Source organism: Procambarus clarkii, unplaced genomic scaffold (genome assembly GCF_040958095.1).
Source record: "Procambarus clarkii isolate CNS0578487 unplaced genomic scaffold, FALCON_Pclarkii_2.0 HiC_scaffold_521, whole genome shotgun sequence".
In the NCBI taxonomy this organism is placed as follows: Eukaryota; Metazoa; Arthropoda; class Malacostraca; order Decapoda; family Cambaridae; genus Procambarus; species Procambarus clarkii.
In genome coordinates this window covers 20,134-47,030 of record NW_027189554.1, presented here as the reverse complement: position 1 = coordinate 47,030, position 26,897 = coordinate 20,134, and the positions used below count along the sequence as shown (strand labels likewise).

At 41.1% G+C, this 26,897-nt stretch overlaps 1 protein-coding gene across 1 annotated transcript; it reads right to left on the bottom strand.

Moving 5' to 3' along the window:
* Positions 1-1,351: 1,351 nt before the first annotated feature.
* On the bottom strand, positions 1,352-2,854 carry LOC138361619 (110 kDa antigen-like). The gene is made up of 3 exons (XM_069320845.1): positions 2,627-2,854; positions 2,313-2,517; positions 1,352-1,557 (listed from the first exon to the last, which is right to left on the bottom strand). The coding sequence occupies exons 1-3, from the start codon at positions 2,852-2,854 to the stop codon at positions 1,352-1,354; spliced, it is 639 nt and encodes a 212-aa protein (XP_069176946.1).
* Positions 2,855-26,897: the final 24,043 nt, after the last annotated feature.

Here is a 26,897-nt window from a genome sequence, read left to right as displayed (position 1 = left end):
CGGTCTCAATTTGTAATGTTTCTTGTGGCAGTTCAGAGGCCTCAGTTTTCATTGTTTCTTGATCAGATTAGAGGCCTCAGTTTGTAATGTTTCTTGAGGCAGTTCAGAGGTCTCGGTTTGTAATGTTTCTTGAAGTAGTTCAGTGGCCTCGGTATGTAAAGTTTCCTGAGATCGTTCAAGACCTCAGTTTGTAATGTTTCTGGAGGCAGTTCTGAATCCTTGTTTGTACTTTTTGTTGAGGCAGTTCTGAGGCCTTGTGTTTGTAATGTTTCTTGAGACATTTCAGAGCCTTCAGTTTGTAATCTTGATATCTTGAGGTTATCTTGAGATTGATTTCGGGGCTTTTAGTGTCCCCGCGGCCCGGTCCTCGACCAGCCTCCACCCCCAGGAAGCAGCCCGTGACAGCTGACTAACACCCTAGGTACCTATTTTATTGCTAGGTAACAGGGGCATAGGGTGAAAGAAAACTCTGCCCATTGTTTCTCGCCGGCGCCGGGTATCGAAACCCGGGACCACAGGATCACATGTCCAGCGTGCTGTCCGCTCGGCGACCGGCTCCCCGGTCGTTTCTTACGGCAGTTCAAAGGAAATCAGTTTTGTAATGTTTCTTGAGTAAGTTCAGGGACTTCAATTTTTTAATGTTTCTTGAGGCAGTTCCGTGGCCCCGGTTTGTAATGTATCTTGAGGCAGTTCAGAGGCCTCGGTTTGTAATGTTTCTTGAGGCAGTTCAGAGTCTTCGGATGTTAATGTTTCTTTAGGCAGTTCAGAGGCCTTAGTTGTTAATGTTTCTTGAGGGAGTTCAAAAGCCTCGGTTTCTAATGTTTCTTGAGACAGTTCAGAGTCTTCGGATGTTAATGTTTCTTTAGGCAGTTCAGAGGGCCTTAGTTGTTAATGTTTCTTGAGGCAGTTCAGAGGCAGTTTGTAATGTTCTTGAGGCAGGTTACAGGCCTCAGTTTCTAATGTTTCTTGAGGCAGTTCAGAGGCCTCTGTTTGTAATGTTTATTGAGGTAGTTCAGAGGTCTCGGTTTGTAATGTTTCTTGAGACAGTTCGGAGGCCCTGGTTTGTAATGTTACTTCAGGCAGTTCAGAGACTTCAGTTGTTAATGTTTCTTGAGGGAGTTCAGAGGTCTCCGTTTGTAATGTTTCATGAGGCACTTCAGAGGCCTCGGTTGTTAATGTTTCTTGAGGCAGTTCAGAGGTCTCAATTTGTAATGTTTCTTGTCGCAGTTCAGAGGCCTTAGTTTTCATTGTTTCTTTATTAGATTAGAGGCCTCAGTTTGTAATGTTTCTTGAGGCGTTTCAAAGGCCTCAGTTTGAAATGTTTCTTGAGGATGTTCAGAGGCCTCGGTTGTTATGTTTCTTGAGGCAGTTCAAAGGCCTCAGATTGTAATGATTCTTGAGTCAGTTCAAAGACCTCAGTTTGTAATGTTTCTTTAGGCAGTTCAGAGGCTTTAGTTGTTAATGTTTCTTGAGGGAGTTCATAGGTCTCAGTTTGTAATGTTTCCTGAGACAGTTCAGAGCCCTCAGTTTGTAATGTTTCTTGAGGCAGTTCAGAGTCTTAAGTTTGTAATGTTCTGAATCTTTTGTTTGTAAGTTTTTCTTGAGGCAGTTTAGAGGCCTCAGTTTTTATTGTTTCTTGAGGCAGTTCAGAGACCTCAGTTTGTAAAGTTTCTCGAGGCAGTTCAGAGGCCTCGGTGTGTAAAATTTCTTGAGGCAGTTCAGAGGCCTCGGTTCTTAATGTTTCAAGTGGCAGTTCAGAGGCCTCAGTTTTTATTATTCTTGAGGTAGGTTAGAGGCCTCAGTTTCTAATGTTTCTTGAGGCAGTTCAAAGACCTTGGTTTTTAATGTTTCTTCAGGCAGTTCAGAGGCCTAAGTTATTATTGTTTCTTGAGGCAGTACATAAACCTCCATTTGTAATGTTTCTTGAAGCAGTTCAGTGGCCTTGGTGTGTAATGTTTCCTGAGGTAGTTCAAAGACCTCAGTTTGTAATGTTTCTGGAGGCAGTTCTGAATCCTCTGTTTGTAATTTTTTTTGAGGCAGTTCAGAGGCCTTGGTTTGTAATGTTTCTTGAGACATTTCAGAGCCTTCAGTTTGTAATGTTACTTACGGCAGTTCAAAGGCCTCAGTTTGTAATGTTTCTTGAGGTAATTTCAGAGACTTCAATTTTTAATGTTTCTTGAGGGCAGTTCAGAGGCCCCGGTTTGTAACGTATCTTTAGGCACTTCAGAGTCCTTAGTTGTTAATGTTCATGAGGGAGTTCATAGGCCTCGGTTTGTAATGTTTATTGAGGCAGTTCAGAGGCCTCAGTTTACATTGTTTCTTGATCAGATTAGAGGTCTCAGTTTGTAATCTTTCTTGAGGCAGTTCAGAGGTCTCGGTTTGTAATGTTTCAAATAGCAGTTCAGAGGCCTCAGTTTTTATTGTTTCTTGAGGCAGTTCATAAACATCCATTTGTAATGTTTCTTGAAGCAGTTCAGAGGCCTCAGTTTCTAATGTTTCTTCAGGCAGTTCAGAGGTCTAAGTTTTTTATTGTTTCTTGAGGCAGTTCATAAACCTCCATTTGTAATGTTTCTTGAAGCAGTTCAGAGGTCTCGGTTTGTAATGTTTCTTGAGGCAGTTCAGAGGCCTTAGTTTTTAATGTTTCTTGAATCAGTTCGGAGGTTCTGGGTTGTAATGTTTCTTCTGGCAGTTCAGAGACCTCAGTTGTTAATGTTCCTTGAGGGAGTTCAGAGGTCTCCGTTTGTAATGTTTCATGAGACACTTCAGAGGCCTCGGTTGTTAATGTTTCTTGAGGCAGTTCAGCGGTCTCAATTTGTAATGTTTCTTGTGGCAGTTCAGAGGCCTCAGTTTTCATTGTTTCTTGATCAGATTAGAGGCCTCAGTTTGTAATGTTTCTTGAGGCAGTTCAGAGGTCTCGGTTTGTAATGTTTCTTGAAGTAGTTCAGTGGCCTCGGTATGTAAAGTTTCCTGAGATCGTTCAAAGACCTCAGTTTGTAATGTTTCTGGAGGCAGTTCTGAATCCTTTGTTTGTACTTTTTGTTGAGGCAGTTCTGAGGCCTTGGTTTGTAATGTTTCTTGAGACATTTCAGAGCCTTCAGTTTGTAATCTTGATATCTTGAGGTTATCTTGAGATGATTTCGGGCTTTTAGTGTCCCCGCGGCCCGGTCCTCGACCAGGCCTCCACCCCCAGGAAGCAGCCCGTGACAGCTGACTAACACCCAGGTACCTATTTTATTGCTAGGTAACAGGGGCATAGGGTGAAAGAAACTCTGCCCATTGTTTCTCGCACGGCGCCCGGATCGAACCCGGGACCACAAGATCACATGTCCAGCGTGCTGTCCGCTCGGCCGACCGGCTCCCCGGTCGTTTCTTACGGCAGTTCAAAGGAATCAGTTTGTAATGTTTCTTGAGTAAGTTCAGGGACTTCAATTTTAATGTTTCTTGAGGCAGTTCCGTGGCCCCGGTTTGTAATGTATCTTGAGGCAGTTCAGAGGCCTCGGTTTGTAATGTTTCTTGAGGCAGTTCAAAGGCTTTGGATGTTAATGTTTCTTTAGGCAGTTCAGAGGCCTTAGTTGTTAATGCTTCTTGAGGGAGTTCAAAAGCCTCGGTTTCTAATGTTTCTTGAGTAAGTTCAGAGCCCTCAGTTTGTAATGTTTCTTGAGGCAGTTCAGAGTCCTAAGTGTGTAATGTTCTGAATTCTTTGTTTGTAATTTTTTATTGAGGCAGTTCAGAGGCCTTAGTTTTTATTGTTTCTTGAGGCAGTTCAGAGACCTCAGTTTGTAATGTTTCTCGAGGCAGTTCAGAGGCCTCGGTTTGTAAAGTTTCTTGATGCAGGTTCAGAGGCCTCGGGTTTATTGTTTCTTGAGGCAGGTTACAGGCCTCAGTTTCTAATGTTTCTTGAGGCAGTTCAGAGGCCTCTGTTTGTAATGTTTATTGAGGTAGTTCAGAGGTCTCGGTTTGTAATGTTTCTTGAGACAGTTCGGAGGCCCTGGTTGTAATGTTACTTCAGGCAGTTCAGAGACTTCAGTTGTTAATGTTTCTTGAGGGAGTTCAGAGGTCTCCGTTCGTAATGTTTCATGAGGCACTTCAGAGGCCTCGGTTTGTTAATGTTTCTTGAGGCAGTTCAGAGGTCTCAATTTGTAATGTTTCTTGTCGCAGTTCAGAGGCCTTTGTTTTCATTGTTTCTTTATTAGATTAGAGGCCTCAGTTTGTAATGTTTCTTGAGGCATTTCAAAGGCCTCAGTTTGAAATGTTTCTTGAGGATGTTCAGAGGCCTCGGTTGTTAATGTTTCTTGAGGCAGTTCAAAGGCCTCAGTTTTGTAATGATTCTTGAGTCAGTTCAAAGACCTCAGTTTGTAATGTTTCTTTACGCAGTTCAGAGGATTTAGTTGTTAATGTTTCTTGAGGGAGTTCATAGGTCTCAGTTTGTAATGTTTCCTGAGACAGTTCAGAGCCCTCAGTTTGTAATGTTTCTTGAGGCAGTTCAGAGTCTTAAGTTTGTAATGTTCTGAATCTTTTGTTTGTAAGTTTTTCTTGAGGCAGTTCAGAGGCCTCAGTTTTTATTGTTTCTTGAGGCAGTTCAGAGACCTCAGTTTGTAAAGTTTCTCGAGGCAGTTCAGAGGCCTCGGTGTGTAAAATTTCTTGAGGCAGTTCAGAGGCCTCGGTTCTTAATGATTCAAGTGGCAGTTCAGAGGCCTCAGTTTTTATTGTTTCTTGAGGTAGGTTAGAGGCCTCAGTTTCTAATGTTTCTTGAGGCAGTTCAAAGGCATTGGTTTTTAATGTTTCTTGAGGCAGTTCAGAGGCCTAAGTTTTTATTGTTTCTTGAGGCAGTACATAAACCTCCATTTGTAATGTTTCTTGAAGGAGTTCAGTGGCCTCGGTATGTAATGTTTCCTGAGGTAGTTCAAAGACCTCAGTTTGTAATGTTTCTGGAGGCAGTTCTGAATCCTCTGTTTGTAATTTTTTTTGAGGCAGTTCAGAGGCCTTGGTTTGTAATGTTTCTTGAGACATTTCAGAGCCTTCAGTTTGTAATGTTACTTACGGCAGTTCAAAGGCCTCAGTTTGTAATGTTTCTTGAGTAAGTTCAGAGACTTCAATTTTTAATGTTTTCTTGAGGCAGTTCCGAGGCCCCGGTTTGTAACGTATCTTTAGGCACTTCAGAGTCCTTAGTTGTTAATGTTTCTTGAGGGAGTTCACAGGCCTCGGTTTGTAATGTTTATTGAGGCAGTTCAGAGGTCTCGGTTTGTAATGTTTTTTGAGGCAGTTCAAAACCCTCAGTTTGTAGTGTTTTTTGATTCAGTTCAGAGGCCACAGTTTTTAATGTTTCTTGAGGCAGTTCAGAGGCCTCAGTTGTTAATGTTTCTTGGGGCAGTTCAGAGGTCTCAGTTTGTAATGTTTTTTGAGGTAGTTCAGACGCCTCAGTTGTTAATGTTTCTGAGGCTGTTCTGAGGCCTCAGTTTGTAATGTTTCTTGAGGCAGTTCACGGGCCTCGGTTTGTAATGTTTATTGAGGCAGTTCAGAGGTCTCGGTATATAATGTTTTTTGAGGCAATTCAAAAGCCTCAGTTTGTAATGTGCTTTGAGTCAGTTCTGAAGCCATAGTTTGTAATGTTTCTCGAGGCAGTTCACAGAGAACTCGGTTGTTAATGTTTCTTGAGGCAGTTAAGAGGCCTCAGTTGTTATTGTTTCTTAAGGTAGTTTGGAGGCCTCAGTTTGTAATGTTTCTTGAGGCAGTTCAGAGCTTTCGGTTTGTAGTGTTTCTTCAGGCAGTTCGGAGGCCTCAGTTTTTATGGTTTCTGGAAGAAGTTAAGAGGCCTCTGTTTGTAATGTTTCTTTGGCAGTTCAGAGGTCTCAGTTTGTAATGTTTCTTGAGGCAGATCACAGGCCTCGGTTGTTTGTTTCTTGAGGCAGTTCAGAGGTCTCGGTTTGTCATGTTTTTTTAGGCAGTTTAAAGGCCTCAGTTGGTTATGTTCTTGAGGGCAGTTCAGAGGCCTCGGCTTTAATGTTTCCTGAGACAAATCAGAGTCCTCCAGTTTGTAATGTTTCTTGAGGCAGTTCAGAGTCTTAAGTTTGTAATGTTCTGAATCTTTTGTTTGTAATTTTTCTTGAGGCAGTTCAGAGGCCTCAGTTTTTATTGTTTCTTGAGGCAGTTCAGAGACCTCGGTTTGCAATGTTTCTTGAGGCAGTTCAGAGGCCTCAGTTTGTATTGTTTCTCGAGGCAGTTCAGAGGCATCGGTTTAAAGTTTCCTTGAGGCAGTTCAGAGGCATCAGTTTTTATTGTTTCTTGAGGCAGGTTAGAGGCCTCAGTTCTAATGTTTCTTGAGGCAGTTCAGAGGCCTTGGTTTTTAACGTTTCTTGAGGCAGTTCAGAGGCCTACGTTTTGTATTGTTTCTTGAAGCAGTTCATAAACCTCCATTTGCAATGTTTCTTGAGGTAGTTCAGAGGTCTCGGTTTGTTATGTTTCTTGAGGCAGTTCATAGGCCTTAGTTTTTAATGTTTCTTGAGGAAGTTCGGAGGCCCTGGTTTGTAATGTTTCTTCAGGTAGTTCAGAGACCTCAATTGTTAATGTTTCTTGAGGCCGTTCAAAGGCCTCAGTTTGTAATGATTCTTAGTAAGTTCAGAGACTTCAATTTTTAATATTTCTTGAGGCAGTTCCGAGGCCCCGTTTGTAATGTTTCTTTAGGCCTTCAGAGGCCTTAGTTGTTATTGTTCTTGAGGGAGTTCACAGGCCTCGATTTGTAATGTTTCTTGAGGAAGTTCAGAGGTCTTGGTTTGTCATGTTTTTTGAGGCAGTTCAAGGCCTCAGTTTGTAATGTTTCTCGAGGCAGTTCAGAGGCCTCGGTTTGTAAAGTTTCTTGAGGCAGTTCAGAGGGCCTCATGTATTAATGTTTGCTTGATGCAATTCAGAGGCCCCGGTTTGTAATGTTTTATTTATTGAATTAATTATTTATGTATATACAAGAAGGTAAATTGGGATTGTGAGGATACATAAAATGGTAATTACAATCTTGTAAAGCCACTAGTACGCGTAGCGTTTCGAGCAGGTCCTTAATCTAAGAAAATTTAAGTAGGTAAAGTACTTGCAAAATAAAAAAAAATGAAATTAGGTACTTTTTGGTTTTGCTTTTAAATAAGGCAAAAGTTTGACAGCTTTTCAATTCACTTGGATGTGAGTTCTATAGACTAGGTCCCTTAATTTGCATAAAGTGTTTACACAGATTAAGTTTGACCCTGGGGATATCAAAGAGATATTTATTTCTGGTTTGGTGATAATGGGTCCTATTACATCTGTCCAGGGAGAGTTTCCAGAGCATGGTTTGCATTTAATAACAGGGTTTTGTAAATGTAGTTGACACAAGAGAATGTGTGGAGGGAGTTAATATTTAGCAAGTTTAGGAATTTAAACAATGGAGCTGAGTGTTTGTCTGAAAAGCAGAGTTAGTTATTATACTGATAGCAGATTTTTGCTGAGTGATGATGGGCTTAAGGTGGTTTGCTGTGTGTAGACCGCCATGCACAGACACCATAATTAAGATAGGGGTAGATTAGTGCATAATATAGTGAGAGGAGAGCAGAGTTAGGAACATAATATCTTTTTTTTAGAGAGTATAGCAAACTGTCTTAGAGGCTTTCTTAGTTATGTGTTGAATGTGGATGCTGAAGTTGAGTCTCTTCTCTAGGAATAGGCCAAGAAACTTGCCATCATTTTTATTACTGGTGTTAATGTTGTCTATCTGTAGCTGTTTCTTGAGGCAGTTCAGAGGCCTCAGTTGTTAATGTTTCTTGAGGCAGTTCAAGATGCCTCAGTTGTTAATGTTTCTTGAGGCAGTTCAGAGGTCTCATTTTGTAATGTTTCTTGATGCAGTTCAGAGGCCTTAGTTTGTAATGTTTCTTGAGGCAGTTCCGAGGCCTCTGTTTTTTCTTGAGGCAGTTTCAGAGGCCTCAGTTTTTTCTTGAGGCAGTTCAGAATCTTCAATTTGTAATGATTCTTGAAGGTAGTTCAGAGGGCTCAGTTTGTAATTTTGATGAGGCAGTTCCGAGGCCTCAGTTTGTAATGATAATTGAAGCAGTTCAGAGGCCCTCGGTATGTAATGTTTCTTGAGGCAGTTCAGAGGTTCTCAATTTGTATGTTTCCTTAGTGGCAGTTCAGAAGGCCTTAGTTTTCATTGTTTCGTTTATCTAGATTAGAGGCCTCAGTTGTAATGTTCTTGAGGCAGTTCAGAGTCTTCAGTTTGTAATGTTTCTTGAGGCAGTTCAGAGGCAAGTTTGTAAATGTTTCTTGAGGCAGTTCAGAGGCCAAAGCTTCTAATGTTTCTTGAGGCAGTTTCATAGGTCTCAGTTTGTCATGTTTCTTGTGGCAGTTCAGAGGTCTCGGTTTGTAATGTTTCCTGAAGTAGGTCAAAGGCCTCAGTTTGTAAGTTTCCCGAGGCAGTTCAAAGGCCTCTGTTTGTAATTTTTCTTAGAGGCAGTTCAGATGCCTCAGTTTGCAATGTTCTTGAGGCAGTTCGGAAACCTCAGTGTAATGTTTTCTTGATGCAAGTCAAAGGCCTCAGTTTGTAATGTTTCTTCAGTCAGTTCAGATGCCTCAGTTTTAATGTTTTTTGAGTCATTTCAGAGGCCTCATTTTGTAATGTTTCTTGAGCAGTTCAGAGGCCCCGGTTTGTAATGTTTTGTTTATTGAATTATTTATTTATGTATACACAAAGAAAACTACATTGGGATTGTGAGGATACATAAAATGGTAATTACAATCTTGTAAAGCCATTAGTACGCGTAGCGTTTCGAGCAGGTCCTTAATCTAAAGAAATTTAAGTAGGTAAATACTTGCAAAATTTAAAAAAAATAGATAACAGTGTACAAGGCAAGAAAAAAAATGAGTGCAAGATTGTAAGTATTTTAAAGCACATAGGGTAGCTCAGATTGAGTGCAATGACAGCTTGAATGGTAGTTGATAAAAATTGGAAGGCACAATACAGTAATATGGCTAGCACATAAAAGAAGACAGCAATGTACACAATGATAAGGTTGTTTGGGTTAAGTACATGAAAATTGGGAGATTGGGTATCACTAGGTACAGAGCAAATTTAAAGCTCAGTGTAGGAACTAAGAAGATGAAATTAAGTACTTTTTGGTTTTGCTTCTAAAGAAGGCAAAAGTTTGACAGCTTTTCAATTCACTAGGGATGAGTTCCATAGACTAGGTCCCTTAATTTAGCATAAAGTGTTTACAACAGATTAAGTTTGACCATGGGGATATCAAAGAGATATTTATTTCTGGTGTGGTGATAATGGGGTCCTATTACATCTGTCCAGGGAGAGTTTCAGAGCATGGTTTGCATTTAATAACAGGGTTTTGTAAATGTAGTTGACACAACAAAAAAAAAAAAAACAGAACTAAACCTCTTATCCACTATCTATGACAATCATCACTTCAATGATCAAAATTGCAGATATTTTACAGCACATGAGTGTAAACAATGTATTAACAGATAATCACAATATCTCTGTAATCAACTTGGACGTTAGATCCCTAGGTAAACACTTCGATGATGTTAGTGCCTTGATTGAAACTATTGACAACAAATTCTCTTTTATTATACTTACTGAAACGTGGTTGAAAGAGGATGCTACTCAACTCTTTAATCATGCCTAACTACATCGGCAATTCACAACTGTCGTCAAAATCAGAGAGGTGGTGGTACTGCTCTTTACTACCACCAAGAACTAACATGCTTAAAAATAATTTAGAACTAGAGACTGCTGTGGGGGAGTATATCTTTCGCCAGTTTCAGAGTCAAAGGGTGCCGAGTCTGTCCGGTCTGTGGGTGCAGTCTATAGAAATTTCTAACACTGATGTGTCCGAATTCAATTCAAACCTTAGAAATCTAATACTAGATAACAGACTGAACAAAAACCATCTAATTATCGCAGGGGACTTTAATATTGACCTCTGCGAGCCTGAACACCCTACTGCTGTTAGCTTCCTCAACTGTATGAATTCCTGCTTCCTCATACCCTTAATCACTAGACCAACTAGAATCACTGATAGTACTGCTACGACTCTAGATCACATCTGGACCAACATAACCTCTCCGCTTATTTCAGGTATAATCACCGATAGCACTACAGACCATTATCCCCACATTTCTCTTAACTAACATTATCAAACCACCTCTTGAGTCATGGGAGTTAAGCTTTAGGCTGCACAATGAAACTGCTATAAACAATTTTATAACTGCTGCTGATAATGTCAACTGGGAGTCCGAGTTAGGTAACATAGGGGACATCAACCAAGCAATGCAATCTTTTCTTCAAACAACTCTTAGCCTTTATAACACCCACTGTCCTATGCTTACAAAACAAGTCACAAACAAGAGGCTTAACAATCCTTGGCTTACAAAGGAAATACTTAAATCCATTAACAAAAAACATGACCTTGAGAAGAAGTATAGGTTAGGAACCGTCTCCAAAGAATTCTCAAAGAATTACTCGTTATTGCTATCTAAAATAATTAGACGAGCCAAAACTAAATACAATGAAGATAAATTTACCCAAATAAAGAGCAACATTAAAAAAACTTGGAGCACAATTTCACAAATATTGGGAACAAAGAAGATTTTAAATAACAAACCAACACTCCTGTGCAATAACGTTGGTCAGCTTTCAGCCTCTGATTCTGCTATTGAGTTCAATAGGTTCTTCTCTTCCATTGGGTCATCCCTTGCAAATGATATTCCATCTTCCAGTACTGATGTTAAGGACTATCTTACAGGTAACTATCCACAGTCTCTGTACCTAAAGCCTACTAATTCCACTGATGTCAATGAGATAATCCTTTCCCTTAAAACCAAGTCTAGTGCCCTCGAGGAGATACCAACTTTAATTTACAAAAAAGCCTCCAGATCTTTAGCCCTTGCTATTGCATTGCTCTTCAACAAGTCACTTGAACTCCAAACCTTTCTAGACATTCTAAAAAAAAGCAAGAGTAACCCCTGTCCACAAATGTGGTGATCTCACAGATGTTAACAACTACAGACCTATATCAATCCTGCCTAACTTGTCAAAAATATTTGAAAAACTAATCTACAAGCAGCTTTACTCTTATCTAGCCAAACACAATATACTTAGCTCTTGTCAATATGGCTTCAGACCCAAAAAAAGCACTAACGATGCACTTATTAGTATGATTAACTTGATTCACGCAGCTCTTGATAAAAAGGAGTTCCCTGTTGGGTTATTTGTGGACCTGCGTAAGGCTTTTGACACTGTCAACCACCAAAACCTTCTTCTTAAATTGCATCATTATGGAGTCAGAGGACACTCCCTGCAATACCTCAAATCTTACCTTACTGACAGGCTCCAGTATGTTTCTGTGAATAATACAATTTCTCCCACCCTACCCATCAACATTGGTGTTCCTCAGGACAGCATACTTGGCCCTCTCCTCTTTCTCTTCTACATTAATGACCTTCCAAATGCCTGTTACGGACCCGAGTCCAGTGTCCTAGCACGGAGCAGTGACGATAACGCCATCTGCCAATCTGCTCCCGAAACCCCCTCCAAATGGACGACGCTATCTAGTGAGGACGGGATATACTGGCCACAGGTGCTGGATTCCCGTCTTGATCAGCTCTTAACATAGCCGCTGCTGACCTCTGGTGAGGTGACGCTTAGACAGCAACGCCATCTATGGAGTGGATAGGTGGGCGTTTGTGTCTAAGAATGTAAGTGAGGTGCCCTAGGGTGTCCCTAGTACTGATGACGTGTCTGATTACAGAGTTGACCTGGGACTGCTGGATTGGACGATGGGCAGTCTACCCAAGGCAGCCAAAGTCTCTCCACGTGTTTGCTGAAGAAGCTGTGAGTTGCTCCCGGACGAACACTGCTGAGAGTGTTAGCCTGCCTGTGACGTGGCAGAGTTGGGGAATCGTCGTACCCGGGAGTTGACTGGTGGAAGAGACTAGCCACTGTGGTGCTACATAGAGGAGAGTGATCAGCGGGATCACACGAGGCTCCTGCCTAGGGCTCGCAACCCTAGTATCGGTCGTGGAGTGGCCTACGCCGCGGAGCTGATTGGAACCTGCCAGCTACAGGCTGAATTTGTGGTTGAAGGACTCCATGACGGTGCACCAAGTGGGACTGTGATTTGGCTGGCCTGTGGCCAGGGTAGATTGGCCTAGAGAATCTAAGGATTCATCGTGAGGCCATGAGAAGAGAACCAGAGCTACTCATCTTGAGCACCGTGGAACATTCCGCGTCTTCAGAGGAAGACGATTCTGCGCATTGAATATTTATACCCCCCGTGTGACAGTATATATATTTATTTATTGGTGGTGGTAATTATATATTTAAATTAGTGTACTTGTATCCCTTCCCCTTTAATTTACTTGCGTTACGGAACACATCCCTTGAAAGCCACTACTAACTTGAGGCCGGATACCCAAACTCTAATAACATCAGAGTAGAACCCCAGTTGAGACCCAGTAGGGCCGTAACAATGCCTCCCAACACCTCAAACCAATTCTATTTCCTGACGACACAACCTTCATTTACTCCAGTCCTGACCCCTTGCTCTAAATGCCACAGTAAATACTGAGCTAGAGAAAGTCCATCTTTGGCTAACTGCCAACAAACTCACCCTTAACATTGACAAAACGTTCTATATTCTGTTTGGCAATAAATCCTCTAATCAAATAAATCTCAAAATAAACAATACCCAAAATTGTAACAAATTAGATGGCAAATTCATTGGCATTCTCATCGACCACAAGCTGAATTTCCAGGGACACATTCTAAATATATCAAAAAAAGTATCAAAAACTGTTGGCATTCTTTCTCAGATCAGATATTATGTACCCCGCCCTGCCCTGGTGACTCTCTATTACTCCCTCATCTATCCATATCTCAACTATAGTATCTGTGCTTGGGGTTCTGCTACCCAAAATCATTTACGTCCTCTAATTACTCAACACAAAGTTGCTATTAGGACAATATCCAACTCTAGCCCCAGACATTACTCGGTACCCCTACTCAAATCTCTGAATATGTTAGATATTAAGTCACTGCACATTCTCTCATGTGTATTATACATATATAAAACGCTGAACTGTAATGCCAATCCTGACCTCAAAAGATTCATTGAAGGTTGTAACAGAACCCATGAACACCACACCAGAAATAAATACAGTTTTGGTATTCCTAGAGTACGACTTAATCAAACTAGAAATGCTCTTCAAATCAAGGGACCCAGAATGTGGAATGACCTTCCCAACCATGTTAAAGACTGTACCTCTCTCAACCAGTTTAAGATAAAAACGAAGCACTACCTAATAAATTCCCTGTAACCTACCTTACCCCTCTGTTGTCAACCCATGTCTATTTATTTTTTTTTCAAAACAACGCTGTTTGAATGTAATTGTCTGTAATAATTTGTAATTGTATTTGTGCTGCTTTTTCAGCCATGTTCCCCCCTCTCTTACCTCTATTTTTATTTGTTCTCAACACATTTTATTCTTTATACCCATTAGTATTACGCTTTAGTCATTAATGTTTTTCCTGCCCGAAACGCTTTGCGTAATAGTGGCTTTAGGCATTGTATGTACTAGTTCTATCTATTAATCCAACAAACTTTGTAAAATCTCTTGTATATATGTACCTTACCTAAAAAACATTTATTTATTATTTATTTACAAGAGAATGTGTGGAGGAAGTTAATATTTAGCAAGTTTAGGAATTTAAACAATAGAGATGAGTGTTGTCTGAAAGCAGAGTTAGTTATTATACTGATAGCAGATTTTTGCTGGGTGATGATGGGCTTAAGGTAGTTTGCAGTGGTAGACCCCCAAGCACAGACACCATAATTAAGATAGGGGTAGATTAGTGCATAATATAGTGAGAGGAGAGCAGAGTTAGGAACATAATACATTTTTTTAGAGAGTATTGCAACTGTCTTAGAGGCTTTCTTAGTTATGTGTTGAATGTGGGTGCTGAAGTTGAGACTCTTCTCTAGGAATAGACCAAGAAACTTGCCATCATTTTTATTACTGGTGTTAATGTTGTCTATCTGTAGCTGTTTCTTGAGGTAGTTCAGAGGCCTCAGTTGTTAATGTTTCTTGAGGCAGTTCAGAGGTCTCAGTTTGTAATGTTTTTTTGAGGCAGTTCAGATGCCTCAGTTGTTAATGTTTCTTGAGGCAGTTCAGAGGCCTCAGTTTGTAATGTTTCTTGAGGCAGTTCCGAGGCCTCAGTCTGCAACGTTTATTGAGGCAGTTCAGAGGCCTCGGTTTGTAATGTTTCTTAAGGCAGTACAGAGGTACTAACATAATAATTACATAATAATGTCTGACGACCTAACGTTTAAGGAGCATAACCAAGCAAATATTGCGACAGCCAGAAAAATGATAGGATGGATTGCGAGAACTTTCAAATCCAGGGATCCCATCACAATGGTTGTACTCTTCAAGTCACTTGTGTTGTCCCGTCTTGAGTACTGATCAGTACTCACTTTCCCCTTCAGAGCAGGAGAGATTGCTGAAATAGAGGAATACAGAGAACATATACGGCACGGATAGACGCAATAAAACACCTAAATTATTGGGATCGTCTCAAAGCCCTCCAAATGTACTCACTAGAAAGAAGACGAGAGAGATATCAAATAATATACACCTGGAAAATACTGGAGGGCCAAGTACCAAATCTACACAGTAAAATAACAACGTACTGGAGTGAACAATATGGAAGAAAATGTAGAATAGGACCAGTGAAGAGCAGAGGTGCCATAGGCACAATCAGAGAACACTGTATAAACATCAGAGGTCCGCGGTTGTTCAACGTCCTCCCAGCAAGCATAAGAAATATTGCCGGAACAACTGTGGACATTTTCAAGAGGAAACTAGATTTATTCCTCCAAGGAGTGCCGGACCAACCGGGCTATGGTGGGCCTGCGGGCTGCTCCAAGCAACAGCCTAGTGGACCAAACTCTCACAAGTCAAGCCTGGCCTCGGGCTGGGCTTGGGGAGTAGAAGAGCTCCCAGAACCCAATCAACCAGGTATCAACCAGGTACCTAACCTAACCTAACCTAACCTATAGAGATAGGTTAGGTTAGGTTAGGTTAGGTAAGGTTGTTTAGGTTCGGTCATATACCTACGTTAATTTTAACTCCAATAAAAAAATTGAACTCATACATAATAAAATGGGTAGCTTTATCATTTCATAAGAAAAAAATTTGAGAAAATATAATAATTCAGGAAAACTTGGCTTATTAGGCAAATCGGGCCTTGCATAGCTGGCCGAGTATGACGTTCTGGCTACTAGGTACAACATATATATATATATATATATATATATATATATATATATATATATATATATATATATATATATATATATATATATATATATATATATATATATATATATATATATATATATATATATATGTCGTACCTAGTAGCCAGAACGCACTTCTCGGCCTACTATGCAAGGCCCGATTTACCTAATAAACCAAGTTTTCCTGAATTATGATAATTTCTTTAATTATTTTCTTATGAAATGATAAAGCTACCCATTTCATTATGTATGAGGTCAATTTTTTTTTATTGGAGTTAAAATTAACGTAGATATATGACCGAACCTAACCAACCCTACCTAACCTAACCTAACCTATCTTTATAGGTTAGGTTTGGTTAGGTAGCCGTAAAAGTTAGGTTAGGTTAGGTTAGGTAGGTTAGGTAGTCGAAAAACAATTAATTCATGAACATTTGGCTTATTAGGCAAATTGGGCCTTGCATATTTGGCTGAGAAGTGCGTTCTGGCTACTAGGTACGACATATATATATATATATATATATATATATATATATATATATATATATATATATATGTATATATATATATATTAGTATATTTTGGTAGCAGTCTTTCCTGTAGACATATATTATTAAATATGACCGAAAAAGTAAGATTAATAATTCTAACACGAATTTTCTCAATCTTTCGTACATTTTGTTTCACTGTTGGAGGTAAATCAAAAATCAATTCTCCAAAATTCATTTTTATTTCTAGTCTGACGCGACACGAGCGCGTTTCGTAAAACTTATTACATTTTCAAAGACTTTAGTTCACAAATACACAACTGAATAGAACTTACGCATCTCAGATTTTATATCTACATTTGAGTGAGGTGGAAGGGGTGATGTGGCATTAACACAAGACAGAACAAGATGTGGTATTAATAGGGTATTAATTTCATCAACACAAGACAGAACAAGAGTATTAATAGGGTATTAATTTCATCAACACAAGACAGAACACGAAACAATGGATATTGAATAGAAGTGTTTGTAGAAAGCCTATTGGTCCATATTTCTTGATGCTTCTATATTGGAGCGGAGTCTTGAGGTGGGTAGAATATAGTTGTGCAATAATTGGCTGTTGATTGCTTGTGTTGACTTCTTGATGTGTAGTGCCTCGCAAACGTCAAGCCGCCTGCTATCGCTGTATCTATCGATGATTTCTGTGTTGTTTACTAGGATTTCTCTGGCGATGGTTTGGTTGTGGGAAGAGATTATATGTTCCTTAATGGAACCCTGTTGCTTATGCATCGTTAAACGCTTAGAAAGAGATGTTGTTGTCTTGCCTATATACTGGGTTTTTTGGAGCTTACAGTCCCCAAGAGGGCATTTGAAGGCATAGACGACGTTAGTCTCTTTTAAAGCGTTCTGTTTTGTGTCTGGAGAGTTTCTCATGAGTAGGCTGGCCGTTTTTCTGGTTTTATAGTAAATCGTCAGTTGTATCCTCTGATTTTTGTCTGTAGGGATAACGTTTCTATTAACAATATCTTTCAGGACCCTTTCCTCCGTTTTATGAGCTGTGGAAAAGAAGTTCCTATAAAATAGTCTAATAGGGGGTATAGGTGTTGTGTTAGTTGTCTCTTCAGAGGTTGCATGGCTTTTCACTTTCCTTCTTATGATGTCTTCGACGAAACCATTGGAGAAGCCGTTATTGACTAGGACCTGCCTTACCCTACAGAGTTCTTCGTCGACTTGCTTCCATTCTGAGCTGTGGCTGAGAGCACGGTCGACATATGCGTTAACAACACTCCTCTTGTACCTGTCTGGGCAGTCGCTGTTGGCATTTAGGCACATTCCTATGTTTGTTTCCTTAGTGTAGACTGCAGTGTGGAAACCTCCGCCCTTTTCCATGACTGTTACATCTATAAAGGGCAGCTTCCCATCCTTTTCCATCTCGTAAGTGAAACGCAGCACGGAACTCTGTTCAAATGCCTCCTTCAGCTCCTGCAGATGTCTGACATCAGGTACCTGTGTAAAAATGTCGTCAACATACCTGCAGTATATGGCCGGTTTCAAGTTCATGTCGACTAAGACTTTTTGCTCGATGGTACCCATGTAGAAGTTTGCAAACAGGACACCTAGGGGAGAACCCATGGCGACCCCATCTACTTGCTTATACATGTGCCCATCCGGGCTCAAGAAGGGTGCCTCTTTAGTACAAGCTTGGAGTAGTTTCCTCAGAATATTTTCTGGTATGTCAAGAGGAGTACAGGCTGGATCACGATACACTCTGTCGGCTATCATTCCGATTGTCTCGTCCACAGGTACGTTGGTAAACAGCGATTCTACGTCCAACGAGGCTCTTATCCCTGTGGCCCGTGTGCCCCGCAGTAAGTCAACAAATTCCTTTGGAGACTTCAGGCTGAAGGCGCAAGGAACATAAGGAGTCAGCAGGCCGTTGAGTCGCTTCGCCAGTCTGTACGTGGGTGTGGGTATCTGGCTAATGATTGGCCGAAGTGGGTTTCCAGGCTTGTGCGTCTTGACATTTCCATACGCATATCCAGGTTTATATTCCCCAATGATCTTTGGCAGGTGGAGTCCGGATTTCTTGGCGTTCACAGTTTCGATCAGTTTGTTGACCTTTGCTTTTAATTCAGCTGTAGTGTCCTTCGTTACCCTTTGGAACTTAGTTTGGTCAGAGTTTAGTTTGGAACTTAGTTTGGTCAAGGGTAACGAAGGACACTATATATGTATATATATATATATATATATATATATTATATAATATATATATATATATATATATATATATATATATATATTGTTACGATAATCTCCTTCAAGAGAGATAGGCCTGCTCTTTCCTACCATCAAGCTACTTCAGTACATCTAAAATATCTAAATACTACAAGCAAGTGTAGTAAATATTGAGTCAAATACATTTTGCTGGGCGCAAATGTATCATCACACTAGCTCTCCACTCTCCCCCCTCCCGAGTCACTGATCACCAAACTACCATTTCCAGCCTGCCTGCTTCTGATTGGTGAATCAACGTCTGCACCACTGCACCTCTGCACCTCAGCGCCCTCTACCTAGCCGATGTCTGAACCTGAACCAGTCATTGAAGTTAGAATATCCTGCGCTCTCAAATTGTAAACAACCAACTGATATACGCTCTGTTTATTGGTGGATGTTCTCAGCTAGCACTATATTCTCAGCACCTGTTAATCATTTTTCTGTCTTTATTTTATTTGTAGAGTAGCGTCACAACAGTTCTTATTTTTATGTTATATTTTTTGACTTGTTAATTTGCACTGTACATAGCCAAGGAAATGTCATATTCATAATTTGTTTTTAAGTTAATTAAAGTTTCATTGTTCATACTATGTGTTTTGCGTGTCTTCCCTTACGTTACCACAGACAACAGCCAAGCAGTCGATCTTTTTTTTGTAAAATATTATTAGTCATTAATATCAGCTAAAGTGAGGACTGCATTACCATCTACACTTTCCTGTCATATTTTATGGGGGCCTGCCCAAGGAGCTTCACTCAGGTAATAGTACTAGAACATCAATTTGTGGTAAGTGTACTTGGCTTTGATACAGTTGCTTTTCAATATTTTCATTACTTTTAATATTTATATGGTGCTGTGTATTTTGTGCATTCCGAGGATAGCATATTGTGAGTGTTGGATAACTTTGGATTACGTGGTGACTGTAGGCCTCAGTCATTCTCCTTATTGGTCATCCCTCTCTCAGTGTTATTACTCGTGTTTTCCACCTTTTGTCCCTAGGATATTTCTCAAATTGAGACAGATCATCATTTTGGTACCCCTGGTACTTTGATTTGTCTTCGGGTCAAAGCACCATATCTTCTGCAATCCGACCAAAGGAGGATACAGAAGGCCATAGTTCCTCTAGCACGGACTACGTTGCTGAGTTGGGACCTCAACAGCAGTTCTCGTCACCAGTTGACACTTGCACCCCTACAAGTCGGTCAGAGATGATGATACTTACTTGGGTAGGGAATTAGCTTTTTTTTCAGAGCACAAACATCGCTAATTCAGTAAGTATTATATTTTATTAAGTAGGAAAACTCTTGCTGTCCTATAGAGACTTGGCAAGGTATCCCTACATTCTTGGACTACCTTATTCACTTTTGAAACAATTAAATGTTTCATTTGTTTTAGAAACTATCGGTTTCATTTATTTAGTAGGGTTTTCTTGCCATTATTCTCTTACATTGAGTACCGGGTACAAGATTTCCTGCGATTTTGATTGACTAATCATTTACCATACTAATATTAACGTTAATTGTTAACTATTAAATTACCACAGGATAGTTACCAGTTGCCAGTCATCCTGTTACTGACACTTACATTATCACCAGTATATTCGTTGTACATTTATTTGCTGTTTTCAACAAGTTTCGTCTCCAAGCATTTCGTAACGACCCAGCAAGTGAAGTAGGGAACTTAAGTCGTGCCAAGAGGACCGAATTACAAACTCTTGCACACGAGTATCAACAAGATGCTCCCCCTGGAGCCAACAAAAATGACTTGCATAATATAATTTTGGATCACCTCTTAGATGAAGGAAAGATAGACTCTGAAACTCATAAAAACTATTCTATTGCAGATAAACAATGCTCTGGCAGCTATGAAATTGAAGGTCAAACTAGCCAACATAGAGCGGGAACAACAACAAAAAGAAGCTCTCCAACCACAAAAATAAGCTCTCCAACCACAAAAAGAAGCTCTCCAGATAAGGGAACGAGAGGCGGCCCTAAGGAAAGAAGAACAAGCACGCGAGACGGCCCTGGCGAAAGAAGCTCTACAACGAAAGGAACGTGAGGCTGCCCTAAGGAAGGAAGAACAGGTACGCGTGGTGGCCCTCAAAGAACGTGAGGCTACCCTACTCCGTGAGCGGGAGAGGGAACAGCTGGAAACAAAAGCATGTCACCTGGAGATGCAACGCGAGCATGATAAGAAGCAAGCTGATATGGCTCTCGCATGTCGTCAACAAGAACTCACGTTGGAAACTACACACCACACTCAGTGCCAACAAGCTACAGCAAGTCTTCCCGTAAGTTTCAATGTCTCCCATGCAAGTAAGTTAATGCCACCATTCGTTGAGACAGAGATCGATGTATTTTTCACCGCTTATGAGACCCTAGCTAAAAAACTTAGCTGGCCTGCAGATCAATGGTCTACCCTTCTCAGAGTGCATCTCATAGGTAGAGCTGCGGTTACTCTAAGTACCTTAGCGTCTGAGAATGACTACCAGACACTGAAGCAAGCAGTTTTGAACGCCTACCTTCTCTCCACCGAAAGCTACAGACGAAAATTCCGTGATTATCTAAAGGCAAGTACCACCACCTTTCTAGAATTTGCCAATACAAAGAAACAATAATTCATGAAATGCCTGGAAGCAGCACATGTCTGCATTTTCAGAACTCGTCAACCTCATTCTAGTTGAGGAATTCTTGAGACGTGTTCCCCCTTCTATCCGTTTATATTTAGCAGACAAAGAAGAAACCGACTACATCAAAAGTGCGAAGTCGGCTGACACCTACAGCCTCATACATCGGCCAACACCAGACCCACTATCCAGTAAGAAGTCTTGGTAAAGTTATGATAAAGTTAGTACCGATCAAGCGTGCTCCCAATTGTATTGTAAGTATTGCAAACTCTATGGACATACCATGGTTAAATGTGGGAAAGCTCAATACAAAGCAATACTGAAGCTACTAAACCACAAACCAACCGACTCCTCCTAAGTCGGGTAAGCCTGTGATGAATGTTGGTGTTCCTGTTAATGATCTTTCTCTCTTCAGCAAACACCTGTACCCTGGAACTGTCTTTGCCAACGGTACAGATTCGGAGGGACGTTTCAAAGTGAAGATCTTGAGGGACACAGCAGCTCTTCAGTCAATAATATTGAAATCGGCTGTGACTAACATCACCTACACCGGGGAAACCGTCCTTATCACTGACCTCACTGCTACCACTCCGTATCCACTCGCTAGAGTCCACCTTGTTTGTCCTTTCGTACAAGGTGAAGTCCAAGTCGCCATCAGGGAAAAGCCTTTCCCATGTCTGGAGTGCAACTTCTCCTGGGCAACGACTTGGCAGAAGATCTGCAACCTTCCAATCTGATCATCATGGACAAACCCCAGGTGTGTAACTCTGTAGTGGACAATCCCATCTTTAAGTATGTTCCAGCAGAGGTCCAAGGAAGTGATGAAGTTTCTCCTCCGGTTTTGGTGACTACACGTGCACAAGCTGCACGCCCGCAACCAGCTGACTCTACTGCTACCGCTGACCCTCAGAATCTACCACCGAATCTTACTATGTTGGAGTTCTGTAAGTTACAGACGGAGGATCCTTCAATAACACCATTATTCTTCCAGGCTGAGACTCAACCTAACAGTATTCCTGGGTTCTTCCTAGAGAATCAGTTGCTCTACTGCAGGTACAGACCCAGTAAGATGAAGGAGGATGACGATTGGGCAAATGTCGAACAACTAGTGGTTCCTACCAGCCTACGGCCCGATATTCTACACCTGGCCCACGGAGCACTTTCTCACTATGGTTTTAACAAAACCTACCACGGAATCAGACAAGACTACTACTGGCCAGGTATGGTAAAGACATCAAAAGTTACGTGCAACAGTGTCATGTATGTCAGATGGCAGGGAAACCTAACATCCCTATTCCCCAGGCTCCTTTAATTCTAATCCAGGTGCCTGCAGAACCTTTCCACAGACTCATCATGGACTGTGTTGGTCCTTTACCCCGGACCAGTTCTGGCAACGCTTACCCAGCAAACACAAATCATCTAGAAAACGTTCGTCTATCTCTTCCCATAGGCGTGGGAATGATTTGCATTGAGAATGGTGCAGGAGAGCCTTTGAGAAACTTTTAATAAAAAAATCCAAACACAAAGATTTTATAATAAATAGTTTTTTACAACTATTTTGTTCCTAAAGTATTACAAATAGTTTTTACATGTTTAAATATAAAATTTATGGTGTTTTTTGTAAAATTCATTTATAAATTGTGAATGATATTTATTGGCTGAGTGAAACGTTCAAAATCCATTTAGTTATAATATGATCAGAAAAAAGTAGTTTTCCAAATTTTCTAAAAACCGCTCTTTTTAACACAATTTGACTCCTTATGCATTCCACTAAACACTAATATCATGTTTAAATATATAATTAATGTATTATTCCCTAAAATAATTTATATAAATTATAAAAGTTGCTGGAAAGTGGTGTGAAAGAATCTGAAAACGTTTTGTTGTCATATATTGCATGGCGTGTTCTTATTAACTATGTCTCAACTGCACAGTTTATCAAACAAGAAGATTAACATTCGTCAACCCTTAAAATCTTATAAGTTATCTTGCTGGTGCAAAATGGGTGAATCTTTAGGAACAGCTAGTATCTATATGACAAATGGTGTTTTCCCTAACTCAAACAATGTAGGGTTTATTATTCTACACATATTTCTAATGACTCTTAGATGTTTACATTCTCTGAAGTATAATTGTGAAGGCTGTGTCCATCACTCTCAACACAGATTCTTAAACTCCTCTCTGCAGGTTCAACTATATAATTAGTTTCCATTCTGAATCTCTATGGACATTTGTATCCAAAATAAGAAATCTTGAAGTAAGAAATCTTGGTCTGATTATGACAAAGTGAGTACCAATCAGGCAACCTCTCAATTATATTGTAAGTATTGCAAGCTCTATGGACACCAATAGATAAATGTGGAAAAGCCCAATACAAAAGCTATAGTGAAACTCCTAAACCCAAACCGACTCCTCCGAAGTCCGGTAAGCCTGTGATGAATGTTGGTGTTTCTGTTAATGATCTTTCTCTCTTCAGCAAACACCTATAACCTGGAACTGTCTCTACCAACAGTACAGATTCGGAGGGATATTCTATCTTGAGGTTATCTTGAGACGATTTTGGGGCTTTTAGTGTCCCCGTGGCCCGGTCCTCGACCAGGCCTCCACCCCCAGGAAGCAGCCCGTGACAGCTGACTAACACCCAGGTACCTATTTTACTGCTAGGTAACAGGGGCATAGGATGAAATAAACTCTGCCTATTGTTTCTCGCTGGCGCCTGGGATCGAACCCAGGACCCACAGGATCACAAGTCCCGCATGCTGTCCGCTCGGCCGACCGGCTTCTAAAGTGAAGATCTTGAGAGACACGGCTGCTCTTCAGTCTATCATTTTGAAATCAGCTGTGCCTAACATCACCTACACCGGGAAGACGGTCCTTATCACTGACCTCACTGCTACCACTCCCATTCCACTCGCCAGAGTCCACCTGGATTGTCCTTTCATACAAGGTGAAGTTCAAGTCGCCATCCGGGAAAAGCCTTTTCCCATGAAAGGGGTACAACTTCTCCTGGGCAACGACTTGCCCGAAGATCTGCAACCTTCCAACTTGATCATCATGGACAAACCCCAGGTATGTGATTCTGTAGTGGAAAACCCCATCTTCAAGTATGTTCCAGCAGAGGTCCATGAAAGTGATGAAGTCTCTCCTCCGGTTTTGGTGACAACCCGTGCGCAAGTTGCACGCCCGCAACCAGCTGACTCTACTGCAACAGCTGTCCCTCAAGACAATCAGAATCTACCACCGAATCTTACTATGTTGGAGTTCCGTAAGTTCCAGAGGGAGGATCTTTCATTAACACCATTATTCTTCCAGGCCGAGACTCAATCTGACAGTATTCCTGGGTTCTTCATAGAGAACCAATTGCTCTACCGGAGGTACCGACCCAGTAAACTAACGGAGGATGACGATTGGGCTAATGTCGACCAACTAGTAGTTCCCACCAGCCTACGGCCTGATATTCTGCACCTGGCCCATGGAGCGCTTTCTCACTACGGTTTTAATAAAACCGTAGTAAGTAGTAGTCTTGTCTGATCACGGAATCAGACAAGACTACTGCTGGCCAGGTATGATTAAAGATGTAAAAACTTATGTACAACAGTGTCATACATGTCAAATGGCAGGAAAACCTAATATCCCGATTCCCAAGGCTCCTTTGATTCCTATCCCGGTGTCTTCGGAACCTTTTCACAGACTCATCATAGACTGTGTTGGTCCTTTACCCCAGACCAGTTCTGGCAACGTATTAACCATCCTGTGTCCAACCACCAGATTCCCCATAGCAGTTCCTGTAAAGAACATTACGGCTGTTACGGTGGTGAAACAACTATTGAAGATCTTTACACAATATGGATTTCCTCGGGAGATTCAAAGTGACTGTGGCACCAACTTCACAAGTGATCTCTTTAAGAAGACACTCGAAGAATTCAACATCACTCAGGTATTGTCCAGCCCCTATCATCCTGCTTCACAGGGTTCTCTTGAACGTAGTCCCCAAACTATAAAATCACTCCTCAAGAAATTTTGCAATGAAACTATGAAAGACTGGGACAAACAACTTGACATCATCATGTGTATTTTCAGAAGTCTCCCAAATGAGTCTCTAGGAGTATCTCCTTATGAGATGCTCTACGGACGTAAATGCCGTAGTCCTCTCAAAGCTTTTAAAGACTCTCTACGTAATGCCACCTTCAGTGACCCTCAGAATGTGCCACAGTTTCTTCAAAACATAAAGCACATTCTAGAGAGAGTACATAAATTTGCCAATGATAAATTACTAAAAGCTCAAGATAGAATGAAGACTCATATTTACAAACGCAGGAAAATTAGGAAATTTAAAGCAGGAGACTGCGTTTTAGCGTATTTTCCGATCCCTGGTTCTCCATTGCAAAATAAGTTTTCAGGACCTTACCGCATCAAGGAGTGGAGAAACAACCACAACTACGTTCTTGAGACTCCAGATAGGCGGCGGAGGACCCAGTTGTGCCATGTCAATCTTTTAAAGGAGTATAAAGGTATTCCCCCCACTGTGCTAGTATATCTCTCTCCACCTTTAAAGATCCATACCTCCACAGTGAGACCTTCCCTGCTTCTCCTCCCGAAAGCACTAACTCTGAGTCAGTGACTTCCAACTCGGGAATCCTTACTGTTCTTCCTAAATATTTACAGGACTGTAACAGTGCTCCTCTCATCAAAGTTCTTCAAGAACATCAGGAGTTGTTCAGCGATGATCCCCAGGAGTGTAATGTGGTTCAGCACGATATCCAGCCACTTCCTGATACCCGGCCGTTTCGTCAACCCTTCTACCGTATCAGCACGTACAAAAAGGAAGTTATGCGTGCTGAAGTACATTACCTTCTGGATCATGGGCAGGACACCCCTTGTGAGTCCCCTTGGGCCATACCCTGCATCTTGGTGCCGAAACCGCACGGGAAAGTACGACTATGTACCGACTATAGGAAACTGAACCTTATGACCGTCAAGGATGCTTACCCTTTACCTCGTATAGATGATATCCTTGACGCAGTAGGTAATGCTAATTATCTGTCCCAAATTGATTTGTTAAAGGGCTACTATCAGATCAGCCTGACAGAGTGAGCTAAGGAAATATCTGCCCTCACCACTCCTTTTGGCCTGTACAGATATGAACGCCTTCCTTTTGGACTGTGTAACTGTGGGGGTTTTCTTTTTTGCTTTCACGACTGCAATGCGTACTGCGCCAATGTACATGTGGCAGACGCTACACGAAATGGTCGGAATTAGCAGAATAGAAAATACAAGAGCAACCGTACAACCTGGGAGCAAGGTCGAGTTAGAGTCCTTGAGGGTCTCTTCTCAGACTAGCCTCACCTGGTCCTGCTCCACGTTGATCGTTGGAATCTCCTCAATGATTTAACACTTTAAGGGACTCCTAGGGTCCTCATCACATTTATAGTTTAGTGAATTAGGCAACTCGGTGTGGAAGACACCTAGAGCTGAAGGCTTGAGTAATGTTGGCAGTATTCAGAAGTGGTTCAACGGAAACACCGCATTAAGCTTAACAGTAATTTATTTACTAACTTAACCACTAATACAAAGGGTGCTTGCTTTACTTTAGACTGGCGTCAGAAAGGCTATGGTTGTATTAGCGAGAATCTTGACGTCTGGCTAAATGACTCGTATCCACTCGTGGAGAAACACCTAACTTAACACAGTTGACAGCCAATCATTGACACGGCAACCTAACTGCCGGTATGCAAAGGGATCACAAGAGTTCCAACCGGATACTCGGTAATGATGATATGCAATAAATCACAAATACACTGTCAATGGGACAGGCAATGACATGCACAATAATAATATCACACAATAACTAAATGTGTGGTGTATGTGAAGCTCACATTTACAGATGAGTGAAATGCTGTGATACCACACAGATAACACGCATACACCGTCGATTCACCTATAACCTGTGACAGGTATGAGAAGGTGAGAACTGTGGTTGATACCTCAGATCAACACAGACACAATAAAACAATGACAAGATCTTGTACTTACAGATGGGGGTACCTCTCTTATTCACTCACTCAGGCACATTTATGCAAGCACTCGTAGGTGGCCGTAGATACAGAGGGTACTCGCAGTAGGGCATGCTGTATGCTTAACAGACAGACACGCACACACACTGGCACTGGCAGTGAGTAAGGTGGTGACGT